This window comes from Labrus mixtus, chromosome 2 (genome assembly GCF_963584025.1).
Source record: "Labrus mixtus chromosome 2, fLabMix1.1, whole genome shotgun sequence".
Taxonomy (NCBI): Eukaryota; Metazoa; Chordata; class Actinopteri; order Labriformes; family Labridae; genus Labrus; species Labrus mixtus.
In genome coordinates this window covers 9,098,532-9,125,405 of record NC_083613.1, presented here as the reverse complement: position 1 = coordinate 9,125,405, position 26,874 = coordinate 9,098,532, and the positions used below count along the sequence as shown (strand labels likewise).

Sequence of the window (26,874 nt, the reverse complement as noted above, 5' to 3'; positions counted from 1 at the left end):
CACTTTTCTTGCTACCTTTTACACTTTTCAAACTGTACCTCTAACTGTAGCCACCAACTCTTAATTTAAGCCCTTGAAATGAGCACTCAATAAGGAGACGTTTTCCCTGTTTTCTCATTGTCTGACTTCATTTAAGCAGTGTTTATGCAGTGTCTTCTACTTGTTCTACCACTTCTACTACTGTTTCTTCATCTTCTACTAATACTTCTTCTTCTACTACTCCTTTACTTCTTCTACTTCTTGTTCTTCTGCTTTATACTGCTTTTTGTTCTTCTACTACTCTTCTTTTACTATTTCCTCTTCTTCTACTTTTTCTTAATCTTCTACTAATCCTTCAGCTGTTTCTGCTGATTCTTCTTCATTCAGCAGTGTTTTGCAAAACATTTCAGCGGTCAGCATTCCCACGCATTTTCTGCAGGTAAATGCAAATTGTCTAGTTATTATTATTATTAGTATTCCTCCTTTTTTTGGCTGGTATCTACTCCTATACTAATTGCGCTAGAAATATGGTTAAAACTGGAAATGGTAAAGCTAGGTGAGGAGAATTGTGCTAGTACTTGTAGTGATGCTGCAATGTTTCAGTGATTTAATATTAATATTTTAAACTGTAAAAAAATGAATGGAACCCTATGGGACACAATTTTGAAAGCTCATAACTCAAAAACTAATAGTACTATAGTATTCAAACTTCAAATTATGGTTCCTAATGGTACCATGCTTACCATACTAAAAGATGATACTCATAGCGTCACCATATGATGATATATTAAGCGTTATGCTACCAATGATAATAATTTGCTAAAAGTTAGCTGTTCTAAAATAATATTCGCAAAGAGTGTTCCTTGGATGGTACTGAAAAGATCGGTTAAACAGTGTGCCTATAAAGACAGTAAACGTTTTACTGTAATCAGTACTGTAGGCAAAACATTTTCTATTTTGCTTAATGTTTGATCATTTTGTCAACTGCCTTCAGGAAGGCATCAGGATGTTGTATTATTTTTTTCAGAATTTTACGATCAAATTTTTAAATTTGAAGTGTTTAAATTTTAAAAGAGTTTTCACCAAGTGATGTCATTGCCTCATATAGTGAAAGTGCATGCTGAATCCTTGTCTGTACTGTGGCGCAGTGACTTAGGCTGCTGGCAAGTCCACCTAACTCGAAGATACTGTATTCAATTCCCGAGAAACTACATAAGCTACTCACTAACATGCTGACTCCAGTTCATGTGTGTTGTGAAGGTTTTTGCTTTTCTCAACACTTAAATGTTTGACTGATTTTAAATGACATTTTTAAATGTTAAATATTAAATAGAGCAGATCTTAAAAGGCTGGTATCTCAAAAACTAAAAGTGCTAATAAAAATAAAATAAAATGCTCAACATACTCATAAATTATCCTATAGCGCCACCATATGGTCAGTCATCAAAAAGCTGATATCTCAAAAACTAAAAGTGCTATGGTATTTAAACTTGGCCATGTGGTTACTGGATGTACAATGCTCAATATACTCATAAATGATCCTATAGCGCCACCGTCTGGTCAGTCATCAAAAATGTTGTGTTCAAGGCTCATAACTCGTTTGCTGCAAGTTGTATTCCATTTGTAAGTTCACTTCTCTATATTTTTTACAATTATGTTCAACATTTTTTCAACAAAAAGTCTAAGGTCTAAAAACCAAAGATTTTCCAGTGTTTTGTCACTGCCCCATAGTGTGGTATGGTTTGATGGTGTCTTGTCTCTCTGTAGCCCTGTGGGTGAAACAGCTACTCAGGTAATCTGATGATTATGGTTCGATTCCCCAGAGTTCCATACTACTTGTTTATTATGGAAACTTGTTCCTGTGGTGACAACAGTCACCAACAGTTGACCTACAGGTGGTGCTCAAGTACTTCAAAAATGTTAGCTGCTCCTTGGAAGTGGAAAAAGCTGCCAAACAGACTGTGGTAGCTGAGCTGCCAAGGCCATGGCTGTGATTCTAGTTGAAAATGTGGTTTCAGACATGCCTTTTCTTCTTTTTCAGAAAGTCAATATTGTGGATGTGGGCAATAATGACGGTGCCTAGGGGTGTGTTTTTACTCCTGCTTTTACAGTGTTTTACTGTAAGAACATCAGGTAAACCATCTGACTTCATTTTATCATGTATCTTTTCTCCTATTTGAGTCGTCATGTGCTTCAATTAAAAGCATTTGATCAAATGAATAATGTGTTCAGACACACAAACCAAACTGATTGTGCTATATATGTGGGGGTTTTGAAGACCAATTAATACTTCGCTAAAAATTCTTATGATATTTAATTCTGTTAGTGTTGCATTTTACCACCCCAGTGATAATGTATATCAGCTATTCTTACATTATTTAAAGAGCCCATATTATGCCCTTTTTGGGGTTATTTAATCTATGTTCCTACTTTTGTACGTTCACAATAGCTAAAGTCCGAAAAAAGTGTCTGTTTTCATGTACTGCTCCTCCTTGCTCCCTCTCCGCTCTGAGTCCGTCAGCTACGCTCTGTTGAGCCCACACTGTTAGACCCCACGTGGGCCAAGTCTGCTCTGATTGGTCTGCCGATCCGCTCTGTCGTTATTGGTCAGTTGCTCAGCACGCGTCTCGGAAATTTCAACATGAGCTGCAGGGCTTGCCACAACGAGCCAATGGGCTTAGATCAGTGATCTCACACTGACAATGACGTCGGACTGACACATTTATCGAGGGGGGCTAGAACCGAGCGTTAAATACGGCTAATGCTACAGCTAACAGGAGGACGTAGGAGAAGCTGCGTTTCCGCGGACTTTTAATTTATGCACATAGATGTGCCTAAACATGCACAGGACACTTGGAAAACACACTAAAGGGCATATAAAACCAGAAAAAGCATAATATGGGACCTTTAAATACTAACAGTTTAGATGTCATTTTTCTGCACCACCAGGGCTTTCCCCCAGCTCCAGATCAGGTCCCTCCTCCCAGTCTGTCCAGTTCAGCTGTGGATCCACTGTGTGTCCTTCAGGCACAGACTGTGTCAGAATGAATGGGACTCTCCAGTGTGCTGACCCCTGCCAGGAGTACACTGTGCTGAATGATGACTGGCGCTCAACAAATAACACGTCCCGCCAGAACCCACGCTGTGACCAAAATGTTAACTGGCAAGGCTGGTATCGGCTGTTTCTGGGGCAAACCAATGCTAAAATTCCAGAGAGGTGTGTGGCTGAAAGAAGGTGTGGAACCAATGCTCCTCTATGGATAACAACTCCTCATCCCACACAGTCAGGTCAGATTGTGAACCGCACTGTGTGTGGCTCATGGTCAGGAAGCTGCTGTCGTTTCTCCTCACACACCATCCATGTCAAGCTCTGCTATGGAAACTACTTCGTCTACAAACTTGTGCAGCCAAGCGCATGTTCGCTTGCATACTGTGCAGGTATTGTTCCATTTGTAACATTAACTCTGTAACAAAAGATTTACAATTCTCATCTAATTCAGCTATTTAAAGAATGACTCTATTGTCCTGTTGTTTTAAATTCTGATTTAAAAATTGTCCTTTAGTTAAGCAACGGTATCTCCTTGTTTTCATTGTAACCAGAGGTGAACAGAGCAACTCCTGAAGATCCTTCAACCACACTTGATCCAAGTACAGCGACCTCTTCTGCCAGTCAGGTTAATATCACCTCCACCACAACACCCGACAACAGCTCAGCAGGTGAGGGTGAGGTCCGTCTGGTTAACAGAGGGAACCAGTCCTGCTCTGGCAGAGTAGAGATCTTCCACCGTGGACAGTGGGGGACGGTGTGTGACGATGACTGGGACCTCAGGGATGCCAACGTGGTGTGTAGACAGCTGGACTGTGGCCCTCCTCGTTCAGCATTACTAAATGCAGCTTTTGGTCCGGGCAGTGGACCCATCTGGTTGGATGATGTTGGTTGTTCCGGCAACGAAACATCAATAACAGAGTGCAGACATTCAGGGCTTGGGGTCCACAACTGTAATCACATTGAAGATGCCAGTGTTGTCTGTGAAGGTAAATGTTTATACTTTTTTTTAAAACTCCTATTCTTGTTCTCCTATTTGTCTATTGAAGTGTTCTCGTAAATGAAGTCAAACACTGACCACATGTAATAGATGTTGTTTTGTAGCACTGTAGTTCAATGTGCAGTACTAGGTATAATATTTTAAATATATGGATCAAGATTTATTTCCAACTATAACATGATGCCCGTTGTGTGTGATAAATAAAGAGATCATTTGCTCATAAATATTGATAACAATGTAGACTGTAGTTGTTTACGGACTTGATAGAGACTCTTCTTTTAGGTCATCCAGGATCTAACAGTACAGTTGTACCCCCCACACCTGTTACAACACCTGGGAACATCACCTCCACCACAACACCCGACAACAGCTCAGCAGTTGAGGGTGAGGTCCGTCTGGTTAACAGAGGGAACCAGTCCTGCTCTGGCAGAGTAGAGATCTTCCACCGTGGACAGTGGGGGACGGTGTGTGATGATCAATGGGGCCTGGCTGATGCTCAGGTGGCGTGCAGACAGATGGGCTGTGGCAGGGCTCTGTCAGCACCATCAGTTGCCTATTTTGGACAGGGCAGTGGACCCATCTGGTTGGATGAGGTTGGTTGTTCCGGCAACGAAACATCAATAACAGAGTGCAGACATTCAGGGCTTGGGGTCCACAACTGTAATCACATTGAAGATGCCAGTGTTGTCTGTGAAGGTAAATGTTTATACTTTTTTTTAAAACTCCTATTCTTGTTCTCCTATTTGTCTATTGAAGTGTTCTCGTAAATGAAGTCAAACACTGACCACATGTAATAGATGTTGTTTTGTAGCACTGTAGTTCAATGTGCAGTACTAGGTATAATATTTTAAATATATGGATCAAGATTTATTTCCAACTATAACATGATGCCTGTTGTGTGTGATAAATAAAGAGATCATTTGCTCATAAATATTGATAACAATGTAGACTGTAGTTGTTTACGGACTTGATAGAGACTCTTCTTTTAGGTCATCCAGGATCTAACAGTACAGTTGTACCCCCCACACCTGTTACAACACCTGGGAACATCACCTCCACCACAACACCCGACAACAGCTCAGCAGTTGAGGGTGAGGTCCGTCTGGTTAACAGAGGGAACCAGTCCTGCTCTGGCAGAGTAGAGATCTTCCACCGTGGACAGTGGGGGACGGTGTGTGATGATCGATGGGGCCTGGCTGATGCTCAGGTGGCGTGCAGACAGATGGGCTGTGGCAGGGCTCTGTCAGCACCATCAGTTGCCTATTTTGGACAGGGCAGTGGACCCATCTGGTTGGATGAGGTTGGTTGTTCCGGCAACGAAACATCAATAACAGAGTGCAGACATTCAGGGCTTGGGGTCCACAACTGTACTCACGTTGATGATGCCAGTGTTGTCTGTGAAGGTAAATGTTTACTCTTGTTTAAGTAATCGCCAATTTTTGTTACTCATATTAAACTACAATATTTGTACTAAGAGGATTTTCTTAAATATTTTAAAAATTTGTTCATAGTGAAGCGACAGTTTACAGAGTTTGTGATTTGGTTTCACAGGATATATGCATAATAATTTTATTATTTTATTTCCAGACTCTGCACTGCATGATTACCAGCTAATTTGCAGCCCTGATAAACTTCAAATGGGGCTGGATTTGGCTGACCTCACCTCAGGTTTGAACCCATACTCTGGCAACTTGGCATCTCTTAATTGCTCCTGGGCCAGAGTACAAAATAACATGGTGTGGTATGAAGTAGACGCTGTGGAAGGTGCCTGTGGAAACACTCTGACGGTACAGACTTGTTTTGTTTCTTAGCCAGTGGCGGTTCTAGACCACTTTTACTGAGGGGGCCAAACTGGGGCCAGGTGAAAAATAGACAAAGATGATCGTTTAAAAAAAATATATATATATTATGCCAAATAATAGCACACATCATTAAATACCACAACATTAAATAACAAGATTTATGTTTGTTTCAGTAACAGTATTTAATACTAGATTGTGAGTCCGGTTGTTGAGTCAAATACTAGGGGGGTTCTTCCTTTTTGAGGGGTGGACACAGGGGGGACCAAGCTCAGTGTTACAGGGGCACTGGCCCCTGTTGGCCCCTGCCTAGAACCGCCCATGTTCTTAGCTTTTCCTTTGGAAATGAATTTCAACATTTTCTTTTGTCATGTTATTTTCCTTCAAATTGATTTTAAACATGCAGCTAAGGGAAAAAAAATAAAAATCTAGACCTCTTTAAAATATTTATCCCATTGTCCCTCTTCTCTTACTGTACTCCAAGTTAAACCTTATAGCTTTTGGTTGGTCTGAGACTAAATTTAAGGTGCACAGGGACTCATTATTCATTATCTTAAAACATTTTAAATATAGCTTCTCCCCCCTGTATGGGAAGTTTTTTCTCCCTCTCTTTGGTAATGCTTTTAATGCAGCTGCTCACAACACTTCAACTAAAGTTTACATGTCTATGTACTTTCCGTTAATTCAATCAACCCCTGTTTTTCAGACCAACCGCACACATGCGATCTACTCCAACAGTTTATCTGTCTACCCTGTTATCAATGGGTCCTTTAACCTTCCTGTGAGCATCCCCTTCTCCTGTGCATATCCCCTGGAAACAGACACCAGCCTGAATGTGGCTATCAGACCATTCCTGCCGTAAGTAGCCTCCCTCTTATTGATTGCTACGAACTATGCACTAGTCAATATGTCATGTGAACTGTTTAACTAATACCTGATAATACTTCTGAGATCAAATGTTGATATTAACTATATAACCAGGTGAATCATTTTTGATACACATGTCCTCAGTGAGTTCCTTTAGTTACATACAGCACATAGATAATCCACCAGGGGGCCCCGTTAAACCTTTGGCATATGAAAAAAGAAGGTTGTCAGTTAGTGACAAAATGTACACTACATTTGCCATTTAAAAAAAAAGATAAAGCAAGGAAAACATTGTCACTAAAATTTTTATATTCTTCATCATTTTCATATTTTAAGTTTTGTGACTTATTTTGTACCTAATATAAACAGCGGGTAGGCCTTTGTTGTATGTACGCAATCTTTAGATGGCAAATACGTACAGCAATGAAGATGTTAAAAAATACAAAGCAGTCAGCAAATGGAAAATTAAAGGCGAGGGGATTTGAACCTCCAGTGGTCAAAATATAAAAATATTTCTTATTATCATGGCCCTATCCTTAACATTCTCGGTGTATCAATACGTGTATGTGTACATCATTATGAGTTTTATTGCCCATTATTTTTGTTAAGTAGCTTCTTGTCCAGCCCCCTGTTTTTAATGAACTGGATAAATCTGGTCAGCCATTTTTCAGCCCATAATTTAAATGTATCATCTATTGTTTTTGGTTTGAAGTCTCTGTCACTTGTAATTTCTCTCAAGTACACCAGGTCTTTTTGGAGTTGCTTTGTTCGTGTAACTTTTACCCAGGCTCTTAATGTACTGCTAATGAAGATGTTGTCTATTCTATCGGAGGTAAGATTAGTTACTTTTGTAAATATGCATTCATTTGTAAATGCATATGCTCCTTTTATATGAATGCTCCTTTTATTTGGGCACCTACGTAGTAGTTAAAGAAGAAGAAGAAGAAGAAAGAATTTATACTTTATTGATCCCGCGAGGGGAAATTCGTTTTTTACACTCTGTCTAGTAAACATGCTACACAAACATGAACTGAAATACACACACATGCACAAACAGGATCCTGTGGACATGCACTAATGGAGAGGTCTCAGAGTGAGGGGGCTGCCCTACGGCGGGCGCTCCTGAGCTTGTGGGGGGGGGGGGTTAGGTGCCTTGCTCAAGGGCACCTCGGCAGTGCTCAGGAAGTGGCCTGGCACCTCTCCAGCTACCAGACCAATTTCCGGACTTGGTCCGTGCCGGGACTTGAACCGGTGACCTTCCGATTCCCAACCCAAGTCCCTACAGACTGAGCTACTGCCGCCCAGTTAGAGAGGTTTGGTAGGGCTAGTCCTCCAGATGTTTTTAATTCGAGCTTTTATCCCTCCCCAAACAAAAACCAGGCTTGATGAATAAAAACACAGTTGTGCTGGTTTGATCTAAAAGTCAGTGATATCATATTTTTTAAAATCAAATTCAAAGTGTAAATTGCCATAGCAATATTAAACCAAGAATGTGATGGTATCACGGTGAATGAAAGCAGTGTTGTAGGGTTTGTGTCAGCAGCATGAGTATACAGGATGTCTAACCTATAACCCACTTTAAATAACATTATAGTCTACAGTGTAGGTTTTTTTCTGTATGAAAAAGAGAAACATGCTTTGTACAGCACTAAACCCTGTTAATAAAGTGTTTGAGTGAGGTCCAAACACACGTTTTGTTGGACAGTCAGCTATTTGAATTTATCCCAGAGTAATCCCATTGTTGTACTGTAAAGTCGATCCCTCTTCTCTCGCTTTGTCCTACCCTAACCCATCATCAAATTATTCTGGACAGGAACATTTTTATTCCACTGCCTGTTGTCTGTATCAGCATGAATACATAAACTACTACAACCACAAAACCAGATTATTCAGAAATCATTTTGATTGTACAAAATTAAAGGTCCTATATGTAACTTTTTACATGTATAAATCGTTTTTTATTGCCCATTAATAAGCAAACGGTTAACTGATGTGAAAAAGTAAATGTTCACTGTCTATCTATGTTCCTGTATGAAACACTCCGCTCCGCTTACAGAGATCAACAGTAGTGCCTGCCGGGACTGTCGTTTGTAGGATGGAGAATGAATCTAATATGGAATCTGTTAGTACAAATAAACGACCGGCCTCAAGCAGAACACAGACTCCTTCACAGACTTTCACATGTGTATGACCACTTACCTCCTCTGTAAACATTATGCCGTTAAATATCCAGTGTTTCGCGGCCGATGATGATGCTCGTTTGTGTACGTACGAGCACGTATGACGAGCATGCGAGCGAGAGCAAGCAACAGGTTACTGGTGCAGTTCACCTAACGGCCTGCAGTGTCACTACAAACGCAGTATTTTTGAAAGTTACATATAGCCCCTTTAAGATGTTTAATTGAAAATCAATTCAAACTTACTTTCTTTGCAGGTCTTCAGGGGGTATTTTAGGATCTGGTGCCGGACCCAGTGCCGCCATGTCTCTTTTCCGTAACGCCGCCTTCACTGAGACTTTCCCAGCTGGAGGGGTCAACCTGCCACTGGGTTCACCTTTGTACGTGGGTGTCTCTGTAACAGAAAGAGAGCTCAGATTTGTTGTTGTTCTGGAGGAATGCTACGCCTCTCACTCATCCGATCCTCACTATTACCAGCGATACTCTCTCATCCAGAACAAGTGAGTGTCCCTCTTCTCTTTAGACTCAGAACATTGTTTGTGGAGTTAAACTGAAATGGAGAAAAGTGAGATGTAGTGTAATATGCTTTATGGACTTGGTGAGCTCTTTTCGTTCTCTCTGCCAGGTGTCCGACCGATGCCCGACAGGTGTCTGTGATTGAGAGCGGCATGTCTTTGCGTGCTCGTTTCTCTGCCCTGCTCTTCCTGCTGGAGGACGATTATAGAGCCATTTATCTTCACTGCAACATAAGCCTGTGTGACCGAGAGAGATTTCACTGTGTCCCAGTAAGTCAAACAGTTCACTTCATCAATGAGTTGTTCATCCATAATCACTGCTGCTTAAAAAAATGGACAGTGACGATATCTGCTCTTTCTGTATCCTCTCCACCATGAAGTCCTGTCGAAGGAGGAAATATCGCTCTGTTTCCAGCTCTGTTGCTATGGACCGCGTCATCATTGGACCAATTGCTTGTAAGTAAAAATATGATTTAGTCTGAGGGCTGATGTCCCAACACAAGAAACTGTGTGGAAATAACAAGCATGTTTTTGTTATTTCTCTTTCCTAATCTTTAGGGGACAAGTCAACTAAGTGAGCTGGTTACACCAAAACATCCCATAATGTCATATCATGAAGACGTTTCTCTTATACACAAGACATGAAACTATTTTAAAAACTGGTTTAACCTTTTATAATCAAACTTTTCACACTCACACACAGCCTGCTCTGATTCTTCTGTCCTTTGTAATGATTGTGTAACAAATCAACAATAACAAAGAAATAATAAAATGTATTAAAAAAAACATGTTACCAAACTCTTCTTCACTGCTGTGGTCATTTTGGGTGCAGACATGATTTAAATTTTTCATTATATATAACTTTATATGTTCTTTCAGCATGTTTTAAATTACATTTGTCTTGAACCAATATTGTTTGAAAGTAGATTATTAAAATAATGACAGATTTTCCAAGTTAGGTGTAAACTGTAGCCTATTATGCAAGTTTGCAGGTGTTATAAATAAACACTTAAAAAAAAGATTACCCTGATTGTTGAATATGTCAGACTTTACAAATCCTGCCCATCTGTGCATGAAGAGGTATTTTATGTAGATAGATTAAATATTAGAAAAATACAATATGTTGATTCTTTTTTTTCACATATCCCATGGAACTTTTATTGACAAAAAAAGTGACCAACGTTCCCCAGTCGGGTTCAGGGTTTGGAGCAGTCAGGGTTAATTCCCGCCCAGCCGTTCATGTTCATTTTAAGTAGCTCTCAACTTTTCGTCCATCGACAGTCGTCGCCATGTTCAACAATAATGCAAGCAACAACTTAATCATCGCTCAAAGGGCGACCCCGGTTAGACATCACCTAACCTTTTATATGGATATAAATGGTCTTGGTTCCTTTTTTCTCTGAACTTCCTTTATTGACAAACTCAGTTTCTCAAGAATTGTATGCGAAAGTAAAATTCTCGAGAAACTGAGTTTGTCTTTAATTCCCTTTCAAAATAGATATTTTGAAATAACTAATTTGAGGTGTTTTGTTTTTCTTGCTTGCTGTAGAATTACTTCACTTCAGTATTCACCATCTTGTTTATCAGGGTTTTAAAAGTTGATCTCAGCTAATAGCATAACATCAGTATCTTCTAGAGCCTGACTGATCGGCTAATTTTATTGTAGATATGCGCCGATATTACTAGATTTATTCACGAGCAGTTCTCTTTCACCAGTGGAGGGCGCTATATGGATTATAACAAGCATGATCACTCTCCTGAGTGTCAAGTGGTGATACACGTCCATGCTCAGTTACTTTCCAGTTCAGTGACCATCTTGTCTACCTGGTCTATCTTTTCCACAAGTGTATTTGGGTTGTATCTGCATTTGAGGGATCAACATTAATGTTTTTATCTATATTTTGATCTATCTCTGCAGATTGAAAATAGACCTAAGGAAGATATCAGCTGATATAGCGGTATCAGATTTTTCCCCTCCCAAATATTGAAAATTCCTGTATCGGTCGGGCCCTAGTATCTTTATCAAGGATTAAACCATATTTTTGTTCAATTTGTCAGAACAAACTCAGTCTTAAACCCTTTTACAGTTTTCACCACTGAACAATGAAGGTTAACATTCAGAAGGTTATTGAACAGACTGAAATAACATTGAAGCCTCTTCAATACCTACAAAAGGAAACCAGACCATCACAGACAAATTATACTTTTTCTTTAAAGTAAATCTTAGTACCTGTAACCGCTGCCACCGGGTAGGTACAGCACAGTGCAGAAACAGAGAAACAGAAAGAGTGTCAGGCTGTAAGGTTTGTCAAAGGGTCTATATACATGGCAACATAACACGGCTTTAAAAATAATAATAAGAGGAGTAGAAAGTAGAAGGGGGCAGGTGAAATCATGATGTATTGGTACAAATAGTGCAGCCATTGAATTTGTCCATGAGGGAGAGAAATGTAAGGGAGGTAGGCAGGAGTCAGGCTATCTAAAGGGTGCTGGTGATTGGGAGATGCAGGTGGATTTGAAAACACATTGTTCCACAGGAAATAGTTTGCACTAGCCTGAGGCCTGACATAGTATTATGGTCTGTGAGTCAGAGGATAGTTTATCCTGTTTCTACAAACTCTCTACATACTCAACTCTTTTTTTTCTCTTGTGTAATGTTAGCACCAGGAATAGTTTCATTTTTTGTTTGTTTGTTTGCTTGGCCTTTTTTACAGAAGGATGCAATAGCTCAGAGAAGTTCTTCAGCTGGGTATAATGGACGCTGAGAGATAGCATTAAGGAGGGTGGCTCTGGGACGCCGGAGCTTACTGCCAAGTCTTTCAGAGGTGTCGTGGGTCTAACTTGATGAAACACTGCTGGGTGGGAGTTTCCTATTGGATAACCTGACTGATGTGCTGGCTCTCACTCCCCCTTTAGTTTCATGGTTGGGTTATGGTGGCCATAAGGGCAATGTGGTGGGTTGTTTTACTTATCAGCTGGGCAAAGCATTGGGATGAGTGTGTGTGTGTGTGTGTGTGTGTGTGTGTGTGTGTGTGTGTGTGTGTGTGTGTGTGTGTGTGTGTGTGTGTGTGTGTGTGTGTATCCTTTTTATTAGGGCACAAGTATCTTTTGTTTGTTTTTTATTAAACCTGCTTTGGTGCTCTATGAATAAACCATGTTCAGTCAGTGAGTCTTAAAGAAATATCCATTAACACTGACAACAGTGGATCAAAGCCCATCCATCCAATAAGTCAGTATGTTGTGTGTCTTTAGAATGAGACGATGGTGCCATCTGATTTCTGATCCATTTCTTTCAGTGCATGTTTATATAATGACCTGATAGTTGTAATTGTTGTTTGGTTGGCCTGGCCCCAAACAGTTATACAGTATGATAAGTGAGGAAAAAATCATGGCATGCATATACTGCTGTGCTGCTGTTAGTGGTATATGTTTATCAATCTCTATTCTAAAATTATCATTAATTTTATTTTTATGGAGAAAAACATAGTTTAAGGTGAGATGATTATTTTGAAGCCACTTTGACACACGTTGTGGAAATATTTGTGAGTTGTTCAATAAAGATCTGAATTGCAATGAACTGTCCTCGAGAGATTTTTTATTCTTATAAAGGTACAGTCTGCCAGAATCTCAAAGAGGCAAAAGGCACACTTGTCAAAAGGGAAGGGTGGAGACAGAAAAACTCTGTTGTAGGAAAGGTTAAGAGTTTTGCGCTAAACATAGTTGATACAGTTACTGTATTCTTATAAAAACAAGACAGGGTGTTCGCATGAAGATTTCGTACAAAAGCAGAAGTTCATGCAGGGGTTTCATGTAAAAGCAGAAATTCATCCAGATGTTTCATGTAAAAACAGGATATGTGTAGGCTAGTTGCGATTGGAACAGTGTTCTACAGCAAACAGACAGTTTTACAGTAATGTTATTTTAGCATATCCGCATAATGTATTTTTCATTCCGTTTCCCTAATTTTGATTACGTTAATCGCAAGTACAAAATTACTACATTTGAAAATACACATCAAAATAATCACAACAAAACAATGGAAACTTACATGACCATTATTCTACATCAGATAATATGACCCTGGGACAAGCAGTTTAAAATACATCATCATAAGAATGGCATGTGAGAAATGAGCAATGCTGTTTCTGCGGACATAGCCAGACTTTGGTTGGTGGTGATTGGAGGGGGCTTTAGTTTCTTGGATTGGACTTCAAGCAACAGAATAGAGGAGGTGACTACTCCAGTGATGAGGAAGAGGGCGAGTGTGGTGCCACAAAGGCCACACGCACCTGGATGCCAGGGGCATTGTTCAATGATGGATGCTTCTTCTGGCTGGGTCCAGCTGGTTTGTCTATGACCAATTAGGGGAGAGGTTGCTAGCACTTCACCCAGCAGAAGGCTGGGCCTGCGGTGGAGTGGTGTCGGGTGGGTCAGTGGGATCAGGGACCTTTTTACAGTGGCTGGCGTGGAGCCACGCGGCTCTCTCAGCTATCTTGAGGGTGGGTTGTCAGGACACCGTTTAGCTCGCCAGTTCTTCCTCCGGAAGTCCTTGGCCACATCGTAGGACTTGGCTGCGGCGAGTGTAGGGGAATCCGTGGCTGGGCGTGGGAGTGCAGATGCAACCTGCTTTCTGACATTGGAGAGGGTGGAGGACAGGTTAAGACAGTATTTCAGCATGTCATTTTCACAGAGAGAGGAAGAAGGTAATGCATGCATACATGTGGTGGTGCTGGGAGGAGGATTTCAAATGGGCTTAGGTTAGAGCGCGCTCTTCTCCTCATCCTCATGTACATCAGCACCAGTGCTTTGGTCCATGGCAGGACGGTTTCTTCATAGGTTTACCATCAGATTTTAGAAATTTGTGATGTTTCACATAAGTAAACGACACCAGACTCATAGCTGGAGTCTGTGTAAATAGTAACAGATTTGTTACGCCGCTACACAAACCCACAGCTAAAAGCTTTCATGGAGCCTGACTCTAAGGCCAGTGAGCCCGTAACTTAGTGCCTCTCCTTACGTGTTGCGTTAAACGTGAAGGTGTATTCTGCCTTACCTGAATGTGTGCAACTGTCCTGTCTGTTTAAGGGGTGCGTGCAGGTGACTCACCACCAACACAGCCCAATCCACGGAGTCATTTGGGTGCAATCTCCCCCGCCAGCCCGCACTCTTTCATACCAGTTTCGATTATTTGCAAAAGAAACGTAAAGTGTCAAAAAAAAAAGCTATATTTCAGAGTCAGTCTCTCAGGTGTCTTGCGTCCTGGCGTTTCCCTCATGGCGTCCCTTCCAATCAAAACCAATGGCTGGAGAATCCCCTCCTGCATGCGCCTGTCCAGTAAACCATCCTGTTACCATTGATATTTGGACCAGATGAAGGGCTTTTTCTTTTGATTCAGCTTTTCCTGTTTGTTGTGCTTGAAATTGTTTTTCAGCATGCTTTGCGTGTCTCACCACCTCATCCAGTCTGGCGTCCTCATAGCCAATGCAAGAGGCATGAGTGAGAGAGGAGATGGGGGAGCAGTCCCTCGAGGAAACACAGTTTCAGATGGTTTTCCCAGGGGCCCATGTTGTTGTTGATAATGAGATATAGGCAATGATAGTAGACTGGCACTGTTTCCTCTTTCTACTGCTTGCAGGAGGTGACTTTGGACAGGTCCGATCAGGTCGGGTATTGGAGGACCCGATGTAGAGGTGGGAGTGGACGAGGGATGGAAAGGATTGGTTGGGGAAGTTGAGCTTATTGACCAGGAGTTTGCAGCCAATGAGGTCTGTCCATAGTCGGTTGATGGATCGGATTGTACATATTCACATATATAACTGTGTCGTCTGCATACATTTGACAGCTGACTCTTTTGCAGCTGTCTGGTAAATCATTGAGCTATAAAGTAAGGGCCCTAAAATGGAACATTGTGGAATTCCCATTCTGCAAGTTTGAACAGATGACTGAGTGGAATTTATTCTTTCACGCTGCTCTCTGCATTCAAGATACATTTGAAACCAAAATTAGAAAAAACATTTTTTTGCAGATTATTTCGGAGAACGTCATGATTCACAGTATTAAAGGCTTTTTCAAGTCCAAAAATACTGCTCCTACTACACTGCCTTCAACCAATGACTGTTTTATTGTTTCAGTAAGGTAACAGTTTGCCCACTCTGTTGAGTACCTTTGTCTAAAACCAAATTGTTTGGGGTGCAGAAGGTTACTACTTTCAAGGTAGTCGACAACAGTTTTTTCAAGAGTGTGGGTAAGAAGGAAATTGGTCTGTAGTTAAAGATCTGGTCAGGTGCTCCAGCCTGAGGAATTGGGTTTATAATTGTTGTTTTCCATTCCAATTTATTAGTACTGATGGATAAGTTTACCATATGTGTAACTGGTGTTGATAGACGAGCGCTATGTTTTTTTTTTTTACAAAAAAAAGGTATCCAAGCCAAAAATATCCTTGGCCTTTGATTGCCTTAACTGAGTGATAACTTTAACAGTCTCGCTGTGATTTGTCTTTTCTTATATAAAAGGACGTTGAGATGTCTCTTGATACATCTTGTTAACTGCACAGGTTTAAAACTTGCTGCCAGTTCCTAAGCTGATTTAATAAAAAAAATGTATTACATTTATTTGCAATTTCAATTATATGATTACAAATTCTTCCACTTATTTCAATTCCACTATTGATTTTTTTGGGGTTAATTGTTCGGTTGGTTAAATTATTGAGATGTTTCCAAAGTGCTGAGCTTTTCTCTTCCGAGTCAGCAATCAATTTGATGAAGTAACTGGTTATTGCACAATGCAGCTCTTTCACTACCCTATCTTTTAGCCCTTTAAAAACAAGTGTGTCTGCATGAGTTTGTGAGTTGTTCATGAGTTGTGCATGAAGATTGTTTGAGCGCAAGGTCTCTTTTTTCATCAGCAGATTAATACTCTTGATCAGCCACAGTAAGGCCCTTTTACATTGTGGATGCTTCAATGACTGAGTTTATTTCTGAATCACATCAGTAAGCATTTTCATCATTGTAAAACAAAAATAATCAAAATTTTGAATGTCTGTAACATTTTCCCAATTAATATTCTGCAATTGATTTTCAAATTGGAATTTTTTGTTGCTGGGAATGCCTGTGGACTCTGGTTTATGAGAATCATTGTAGAAGGCTTGTAAATGTTTTTTGGATAATTTTCTCACTCAGGTCTGTAATGAAATTGTATGTATTTGTAATGTGCTCAAGTCTATTCATGAAGATCAAGTCAATTGGGGTTTTACTGAGTTTAGTAAGCCTGGTCGGTTATTTTATTATTTCTTGAAAACTATGTTTTGAACAGATCATTTTCACTTTTTGCTTACTGCTCTAATATACCCCCCCTCACTGTCTGTCTCTTCTACAACAAACATAACCAGGTACATGTGTTGGGATATTATTACTGTTGATCCAGGATTAACTGAGACAAAGATTATCCAGATAAGAGTCCATTAATAAATGTTTAACCTGATCTATTTTTGATAAAATGTGTAGAATATTCGAGTGTCCTTCAACAATTCCCCTTGGTTTGCTCTTTGAGTCCCAGATAACTTTAGCATGATTTACAGTCTAGAAAAATCTGAATAGTCTTTGTTTACCTAAACTGTGGTAGCTGAGCTGCTGCTGGGGCCTAGCTCCAAGGTCAGCACAAAGATGGGTAGAGTATTGAATTTTATGCATCTCATTGAAAATGTGGTTTCAGACATGCCTTTTTTTCCTTTTCAGAAAGTTAATATCGTGGATGTGGACAATAATGACGGTGCCTAGGGGTGTGTTTTTACTCCTGCTTTTACAGTGTTTTACCGTAAAAACATCAGGTATACCATCTGACTTCATTTTATCATGTATCTTTTCTCCTATTTGACTTGTCATGTGCTTCAATTAAACGCATTTGATCAAATGAATTAGTTCATTTGTTTCCCGACACACAAACCAAACTGATGACACTACATATGTGGGGGTTTCGAAGACCAATTAATAAGAATGTGATACTCAACTTTTTCACAGTATAAGCCTACCCCGCTAAAAATTCTTATGATATTTAATTCTGTTAGTGTTGCATTTTACTACTCCAGTGATAATGTATATCAGCTATTCTTACATTATTTAAATACTAACAGTTTAGATGTCATTTTTCTGCACCACCAGTAGTTCTTGTCTTGTCTTGCACTTAATTTCAAGTATTTCCAAGAAAGTAAGAAATCATCACGTTTGTAGGTTTTCCAGATATGCACTATTCTGTGGTGAGATTTGAGCAGAAAAAACAAGTTGTTCTAAAGGAAAAAAACAATGTAATTTACATCACTTTTATGTAATAGAGTTACTTTAAATTGAAAAGTTTTTATTTGACTATTCTTGTACTCTGCACAGGAACACGTGTCTCCAGCTGTGATTCATGTCACGGTGAAGCCGCCTGCCTCGAGTCTAGAGGAAGAGGCGACATGTCAAGGCAGATACTCTCTTGTGTCTGTAACGATGGTTTTGTAGGTGATGGCCTCATGTGTTACAATATAAAACTCTGTAGTGACTCTTCTTGCTGTAAAGAAGGTTATCAGTGGTCACCAGACAGGGGCTGTGTGGACACGGACGAGTGCTCTCTTACAGACTCCCCATGCAAACTATCTCAGGTTTGTAGAAACACTCCAGGCTCTTTCGTATGCTTGGAGCCTTCCCCCAGCTCCAGATCAGGTCCCTCCTCCCAGTCTGTCCAGTTCAGCTGTGGATCCACTGTGTGTCCTTCAGGCACAGACTGTGTCAGAATGAATGGGACTCTCCAGTGTGCTGACCCCTGCCAGGAGTACACTGTGCTGAATGATGACTGGCGCTCAACAAATAACACGTCCCGCCAGAACCCACGCTGTGACAGAGATGTTAACTGGCAAGGCTGGTATCGGCTGTTTCTGGGGCAAACCAATGCTAATATTCCAGAGAGGTGTGTGGCTGAAAACAGTTGTGGAACCAATGCTCCTCTATGGATAAAAACCCCTCATCCCACACAGTCAGGTCAGATTGTGAGCCGCACTGTGTGTAACTCATGGTCAGGAAGTTGCTGTCGTTTCTTCTCACACACCATCCATGTCAAGCTCTGCTATGGAAACTACTTCGTCTACAAACTTGTGCAGCCAAGCACATGTTCGCTTGCATACTGTGCAGGTATTGTTCCATTTGTAACATTAACTCTGTAACCACATATTTACATTTTTCATCTAAATCAGTTATTAAAAGAATGACTCTATTGTCCTGTTGTTCTTAATTCTGATTAGAAATTTTCCTTTAGTTAAGCAACAGTATCTCCTTGTTTTCATTGTAACCAGAGGTGAACGAAGCAACTCCTGAAAATCCTTCAACCACAGCTGATCCAAGTACAGCGACCTCTTCTGCCAGTCAGGTCAATATCACCTCCACCACAACACCCGACAACAGCTCAGCAGTTGAGGGTGAGGTCCGTCTGGTTAACAGAGGGAACCAGTCCTGCTCTGGCAGAGTAGAGATCTTCCACCGTGGACAGTGGGGGACGGTGTGTGATGATCAATGGGGCCTGGCTGATGCTCAGGTGGTGTGCAGACAGATGGGCTGTGGCAGGGCTCTGTCAGCCCCATCAGTTGCCTATTTTGGACAGGGCAGTGGACCCATCTGGATGGATGATGTCTCTTGCACAGGCAGCGAATCAAAGCTTGGAGAGTGCAGGCACAGAGGGTTTGGATCACACAACTGTGGACGCAATCAAGATGCTGGTGTCGTCTGTGAAGGTAAATATAATTCTTATGATCTGTCAAAAGTAGGGCCGGCTGAGATGGGATTTTTGGATCCAATACCAATATTGAGGAGAAAAGAAAATCCAATAAAGAAATAGGCTGATATCTTTTTTAGATCTATGTTTTTGATCTGTAGAGATCAAAAAACTAATACAAATCTATTTTGTTGATCCTTGAGTCCACTATGTCAATGTCCTTTCCCTGGATGTTCACCGGTGTGGGAGAAGTGGGTCTGCGCCTGCGGAAGTCCACCACCAGGTCTTTGGTTTTACCCGCGTTTATCTGGAGGCAGTTCCGCTGGTTGCGGCAGAGCGCCGTCTGCCTCCTGTTCCTGTTCCAGCAGAGCGCCGTCTGCTCCCTGTTCCTGTTCCAGCAGAGCGCTGTCTGCCTTTTTGTGTTTTGGAATTTTGATCTTTATTTTAAAGAAATAGTTTTTTGTTTCCGCACTTGGGTCCACCTCCCTTGTTTCACACCGCACTGTAACACCTCGTCCCCATCAGTGATTAGGCCGACAATGGCAGAGTCATCAGAGAACTTCTGCAGGTGACAGTTAGGTGTCTTATGGGAGAAGTCTGCAGTGTACAGGGTGAAAAGGAAGGGAGCCAAGACGGTCCCCTGTGGGGCCCCTGTTCTGCAGATGACCCGGTCAGACACACAGTCCGTGTCCTCACAAACTGTGGCTGGTTGGTCAGATAGTCCAGGAGCCAGGATGTGAGGTGCAGGTCGACTCCTGTGTGTTCCAGCTTGTCCCTCAGAAGCATGGGCTGTATGGTGTTGAAAGCACTGGAGAAATCATAGAACATGATCCTCACAGTGCTCCCAGCCCTCTCCAGGTGTGAGAGAGATGTCTGCATGAGGTAGATGACAGCATCATCCACCCCGATGCCTGGCTGATAGGCGAACTGCAGTGGGTCCATTGATGAGCTCACCAGGGGGCGCAGATGGTGAAGGACCAACCTCTCCAAGGTCTTCATCAGGTGTGACGTCAGTGCCACTGGCCTGTAGTGGTTGAAGTCCTTGGGGCGGGAGATCTTTGGCACCGGTACCACGCAGGATGTCTTCCAGAGCTCTGGTACTCTCCCCAGTTTCAGGCTCAAGTTGAACATGTGCTCCATAACCCCACAAAGCTGGTCTGCACAGGATTTGAGGAGCCTGGAGCTGATGCCGTCCGGACCAACTGCCTTTCTGACCTTCAGCTTCCTCAGTTCTCTGTTCACCTGGGCTGTTGTGAGTGACAGGCTGGAGCAGGGGGGCTGTGTGCTGGAAGGTGTGGGGGTGGGTGTGGGGGTGGGGATGGGTTTGACAATGTGGGGAGCAGAGAGTGATATGCAGGGGGGTGAGGTGGGGGTGGTGCAGTCAGCAGCGGGGGCAGACGGTGGTCGTTGCAGCAGAGTGGAATGGGTAGGGGGAGGGGTGGATGGATGTTCAAATCTGTTAAAGGAAGTGTTCAGGTCGTTCACCCACTCCTGATCCCTAACCAGTTCAGTGTTGGAATCCTTGTGACCTGAAATGGTTTTCAGGCCCTTCCAGACTCCGCTGACATTCTTCTGCTGCAGTTGTTCCTCCATCTTCCTCCTGTAGATGCATTTCCCCTCCCAGATCTTCCTCCTCAGCTCTCTCTGCACAGTCTTCATCTCCTCCTTGTCTCCTGACCTAAAAGCCCTCTTTTTGTCCTTGAGGAGGACCTTTATTTCAGGAGTAATCCACGGTTTGCTGTTGGCAAAACAACGTACAGTCCTGGTGGGTACGGTGTGATCCACACAGAAATTAATATAGTCAGTAATGCAGTTTGTGAGACTGTCAATGTTCTCCCCATGGTCATCACAGAACACTTCCCACGCAGTTGTCTCAAAACAGTCCTTAAGAGCCTCTTCCGTCTCATCGGACCATCTTTTAACAGTGCGGGTGACAGCTGGTTGTCTGTGTACCAGAGGTTTGTACACAGGCAGGAGGTACACCAGGTTGTGATCTGATCTTCCAAGGGGAGGGAGAGGAGATGAGGTGTATGTCTCCTTGGTGTTGGCATAGAAAAGGTCCAGTATTTTATTGTCTCTGGTGTGGTAGGTGACATATTGTGTGAAGGTGGGCAGGGTAGAGGAAGGAGAGGCATGATTAAAGTCCCCAGTAATAAGGAAGAGGGCCTGTGGGTGCTGTGTCTGCAGCCTGTTTGTTTAAGAGTGCAGGACATCACACGCCGAGCTTGCATTAGCAGAGGGGGGAACATACGCAGCTATCGCGATAACATGCGAGAATTCCTGAGGCAGATAGTAAGGTCTCATGCTAACAGCTAGCAGATCAATGTCCTTACTGCAGAGTTGTTCTTTGATAGTGATGTGCCCCAGATTACACCATCTATCGTTCACAAACACCGCCAGCCCTCCTCCCTTCCTCTTACCGCTCTCCTTTGTCCTGTCAGCCCGCATCAGCTGAAAACCATCCAGCTTAGCATTTGAGTCCGGTGTTAGCTCCGTTAGCCAGGTCTCCGTGAATAGCATTAAGCTACATTCCCGATATTCCCTCTGATGCCGGGTTAGCACCACTAGCTCGTCCAAATTAAAAACTAATACAAATGTATTTTGTTGATCCCTCAAATGAAGTTATCAAACACTTAAAATATATATATTATAAGGAGGACAAGATGGTCACTCCACTCAAAAGTAACTGTGCATGTACTTGCATCAGTGCTTGACAATCTGGAGAGTGATTATGCTTGTTGTAATCTATATAGCACCCTCTGCTGGCGAAACAGAACTTCTAGTGTAATACAATGAAACTCAAATGAAATGCTTTTTGACTGGTGAATAAATCTAGTAATATCGGCAAATATGGGATAAAGTTAACCGTTACGATAGTCACTGGATATGCTAATATTAGCCAATTAATCGGTCAGGCTCTAGTCAAAAGCTTTCTATGGTATAATATTCAGCAGAGATCTAGCTACTCGTCCTTAAATAGTATTTGTTATTTAAAAATGTATATCGATAGTATGTGTTTTTTAAAAAAATATATCACTTGTCTTTGAGGGGTCAAGGATGATTTTAGTTGCCAGTAATGGGTTGGATAAATATAAAACATGATCTTTACAGTACTAAAACACATAAGTTGTTGCTGTTTTTTATTAAACATCTTGTCTTTTGAAGTCACTCTTTCTTGTGTCTCACGTGATCAAATAAAGAGATCATTTGCTCATAAATATTGATAACAATGTAGACTGTAGTTGTGTAAGGACTTGATAGAGACTCTTCTTTTAGGTCCTCCAGAATCTATCAGCACAGTTGTACCCACCACACCTGTTACAACACCTGTGACCATCACCACCACTCAAGTGACAGCTGACATCCCCTCCACCACAACACCCGACAACAGCTCAGCAGTTGAGGGTGAGGTCCGTCTGGTTAACAAAGTGAACCAGTCCTGCTCTGGCAGAGTAGAGATCTTCCACCGTGGACAGTGGGGGACGGTGTGTGATGATCAATGGGGCCTGGCTGATGCTCAGGTGGTGTGCAGACAGATGGGCTGTGGCAGGGCTCTGTCAGCACCATCAGTTGCCTATTTTGGACAAGGCAGTGGACCCATCTGGATGGATGATGTCTCTTGCACAGGCAGCGAATCAAAGCTTGGAGAGTGCAGGCACAGAGGGTTTGGATCACACAACTGTGGACGCAATCAAGATGCTGGTGTCGTCTGTGAAGGTAAATATAACTCTTATGATCTGTCAAAAGTAGAGCAGGCTGATATGAGATTTTTGGATCCGATACCGATATTGAGGAGAAAAGAAAATCCGATAAAGAAATAGGCTGATATCGTTCTTAGAACTATGTTTTTGATCTGCAGAGATCAAAAAACTAATACAAGTCTATTTTGTTGATCCCTCAAATGAAGTTATCAAACACTTAAAATATATATATTATAAGGAGGACAAGATGGTCACTCCACTCAAAAGTAACTGTGCATGTACTTGCATCAGTGCTTGACAATCTGGAGAGTGATAACGCTTGTTGTAATCTTTATAGCGCCCTCTGCTGGCGAAACAGAACTTCTAGTGTAATACAATGAAACTCAAATGAAATGCTTTTTGACTGGTGAATAAATCTAGTAATATCGGCAAATATGGGATAAAGTTAGCCGTTACCGATAGTAACTGGATATGCTAATATTAGCCAATTAATCGGTCAGGCTCTAGTCAAAAGCTTTCTATTGTTACCTTCACAGCTTCCACGCTCCAAACCGTAGTTGGGAGCGAGCTGGTCTCATGCTAATAACTTGGCTCGTAGCAGGTAACTTGCATCTAGTGGTCCGGGTTAACAGCGCCGAAGAACTGACCAGCGAGGCGGTGGTTGCAGCAATGAACTCGGGCTTTATTACTTCACAGTGGTACACATTCACAGGCATAAAAGGCACTTTGCTTGCTAGCGTTCGGCTGGAGAATGGACTGCGCTACCATCACGTTCACACCGTAGACTCAGACTGATTACCATCGCTACACTTTGGTTTTTTACTACCCAGAACACACCTGTCCCATTACGTCACACATACGCATTTTCCAATAAGTCGCCAGGGGGCTGAGATTGCAACACTACCCCCACTCTGGAGGATGATTAAACCTTTAACATATCTCCAGCATCATTACACTGTACACAGGAAAATATTAATTAGACAGTTATTATGCAAACATCCCCAACCATAACCCGTGTTTCCCACAGTCCTTGAAGGGATCCTCCTCCAGTGGAAAATCAAGGTGAAAAGGCAATGCCCATAAAACATCAATTAAAGCATATTGCATATTCCTTCTTTTGTACGTGTAAGCAAATGTCCCAAACATGACACTTATACATTCAATGAGAAAAATGTGACTTTTACTTTAACCACTCAACACAACGTTAGTGTAAAAGCACTCCAAGGTACAGGATTTTAAGTGCAAAAATAGGGCAATATATTCTGTTAAACAAATAAATTTTTATCTTTTACATTATGCGTTTCACACCCACGCTTAATAAAGTTCTTAGCAGTAAACATACCCAGGATGCTATAACAAAACTATGCAGCCCATTAGTATTCAAATTTCCAACTGTTGATAGTAAACAATTATATTGCGCCCATACAGTATAAAACTTCACATTTTAACCTCAACACAGTCAAGTTACATTCGTAATGATACAATACTGGAACTCTATTGTTTTTGACAATACTGGAACTCTTTTGTTTTTACAACACTGAAACTCTTATGTTGTTGTCCTTAATTTCTTTTTACTGGAACTCTTTTCCTCTGAGGAGGGCAGCGATCCGCCTACACCCATCCTCAGGCAAATATGCTCAGTGACCAATCCAGTCACCAAACATGTCAGGAGCTCTGCGGACCCTCCGGGGTCGACGCCGAGGGGTGGAGCTCAAAAGAGGACGAGCAGCTTGTCCCCCAGCCTCATGCTGGGTTCCAGCTTCGTCCAGTGAAGGCTCAGCAGGCTGGCAAGGGAGCTGGCTGCAGCTCGGTGAAGCTGCCGATGATGGTGGTGGAGAGAAGAGACCTGGGAGGGCCTCCACAGCAGGGTCCTCCGTCTCTGGTGATGTGCCCCAAACGTTGAGGGGGCTGATGTCGATTTCTGAAGCACTGGGGTCTGACGACGGGGGTGGCGCCTCCACCGGTGCCCACATTTCAGCCTCTTTAAAGACCCAGCCGTTGTCAAGTGTTGTCCTGGAATGGTAAGCTTTGAGCTTGTCATGATGAACGACTTTCATCTTCATCCTCGGACCCCTTTTAATCCGGTAGACCAAGTCGTCCAGTACACCCACGACGAAGTACGGACCCTCGTAGGAAGGCAGGAACTTTCGTACTTTATTTTTTACTCTCTTGGTGCCTTTGACCAGGAACCATACAGCATCACCGACTTGGTATTGGACTCTGCAAACATTTTTGTCATATTGTCGTTTGGCACGCTCGATAGATTTTCCCAGCGCCTCCCGGGCCAACTGGTGAGATAGCTCGAGTCGTTCCCTAAGCTGTACCACATAGGATGGAGGGGTAGTAGTGTTGTCTGAGTCAGGTGGCAACCCGGCAACAAGATCCACTGGCTCTGTAATTTCCCGTCCGAACAGCATCATGTTAGGCGTCAGGCCCGTGGCGCTGTGTTTGGTTGCCCGGTAAGCCATGACCGCATATGGGGTCATAATGTCCCAGTCCCAGTGACATCGTTCTGCAGTGGTGGCTATGATTTTCTGCAGGGTGGCATTGAAGCGTTCTACTTGGCCGTCTGACTGGGGGCGAAACGGCGTGGTCCGCGTCTTGTCGATTCCCAGCAACTCACACATTCCCTGGAACACAGCTGACTCGAAATTGGTACCCTGGTCGCTGTGTAGGCACTGTGGAGCTCCGTACCTACACACCCACTCTGAAACAATCTTTTCAGCCACTGTTGTTGCTTGCTCATTGGGAACAGGATAGGCTTCCACCCATTTGCTAAAGTAGTCCTGTACCACTATTATGTAGCGGTTGTGCCTTTCGGTTTCATTTAGTGGTCCCATTAAATCGACTGCGATCCGTTCAAAGGGGGCGCCAACTCGCACGGTGCCCATGGTGGCTTGAGGTGTTTTCTTGGGGCGGGCTTTTTCAGCACAGCTGGTGCAGGTGCGGCACCACAGAGTGACGTCATCTCTCATATTGTACCAGTAGTACCTGGCCTTGAGACGTGCGAGGGTCCTTTCTCCTCCAAAGTGGCCACCGACTGGGCCATCGTGCAATTGTTCTGTCACTGAGGTGCGGTACTCTTGAGGCAGCAGAATCTGTGGATAGAACACCTTTCCATCTGTGCAGTAAAATTTCCTCAGCAAAACTCCGTCTCTCTGGTAGAGCCTTTTCCACTGCGACCAGTAGGCTTTGGTGGCAGGGCTGTAGGGTGCTATGTCAGCCCAGGGTGGCCTGCCACTTCCCTCGTCCATCCACTTCCTCACTGGTGCTATATCTGGGTCAGCTTCTTGGGCACTGATTAACTGCTCTTGGGTCCAGCCACCGAACAGGTTGGTTTGGGCTGGTTCACTCACCCTGTAGATAACTGGACGGAACAGAGAGCCAGCTTGATTGTCACTGAAAGCGTCTACTACCCTCACTGGAAGATACTTAGGCTCGACTGCGGGGCTGCCTCCATAGCTACCTTCGGGCACCACTACCCCCACTGGAGGTTGCTCTGCAGGAGTTTCCCCGGCATCCTCTGCAGCTGGACTCTCGGCCATGTTGCACTGAATCCCTTTGTGCTGAAGCTGGTTACTGAGGCTAGGCTCTGGCATTGTGCAGGGGCACGACGTCTGGCAGGGTCTTCTGGAGAGCGCGTCAGCATTCTGGTGGTGTCTCCCTGGACGATGGATCACCTGGAAATCGTACTCCGCCAGTTTTTCGAGCCAGCGAGCGAGCTGGCCCTGAGGCTCCCTCATCTGAGTCAACCAGCGCAGGCTGCTGTGGTCAGTCCGTATGATGAATGATCTCCCTAGCAGGTACTGCCGGAAATGAGAGGTGAACTCGACAGCTGCCAGAAGTTCTCGTCTGGTGGTGCAGTAGTTTTGCTCGGTGGCTGACAATCTCCTGCTCCCATAGGCAAGCACTCTCTCCTCACCGTCTTGCACTTGGGAGAGGACTGCTCCGATTCCCCAGTCACTGGCGTCTGTGTCGAGGAGCAACTCGCCACTGTCGAGGGGATAGCCCAGCACGGGTGCTGATGTCAGCCGGCTTTTCAGCTGCTCGAA

General features: G+C 42.9%; 1 protein-coding gene and 1 long non-coding RNA gene across 3 annotated transcripts in view; both read left to right on the top strand.

Annotated features, from left to right (window-relative positions):
* The first annotated feature begins 2,004 nt into the window (after window positions 1-2,004).
* The window catches only part of LOC132983810 (deleted in malignant brain tumors 1 protein-like), a 38,252-nt gene continuing 13,382 nt past the window's right edge, over window positions 2,005-26,874 (top strand). Inside the window, exons 1-6 of one of the 2 annotated variants that reach the window (XM_061050307.1) lie at window positions 2,005-2,112; window positions 2,929-3,417; window positions 3,580-4,014; window positions 4,317-4,721; window positions 5,024-5,428; window positions 22,407-22,838. In XM_061050307.1, the coding sequence (XP_060906290.1) occupies window positions 2,037-2,112; window positions 2,929-3,417; window positions 3,580-4,014; window positions 4,317-4,721; window positions 5,024-5,428; window positions 22,407-22,838 (2,242 nt within the window). In that variant the 5' untranslated portion in view covers window positions 2,005-2,036. The remainder of the gene's footprint in view (window positions 2,113-2,928; window positions 3,418-3,579; window positions 4,015-4,316; window positions 4,722-5,023; window positions 5,429-22,406; window positions 22,839-26,874) is intronic. The other variant, XM_061050316.1, reaches the window with a different exon arrangement.
* On the top strand, window positions 9,662-10,186 carry LOC132983991 (uncharacterized). The gene is made up of 2 exons (XR_009674894.1): window positions 9,662-9,839; window positions 9,942-10,186. It is a non-coding gene; the product is annotated as an uncharacterized LOC132983991 (long non-coding RNA).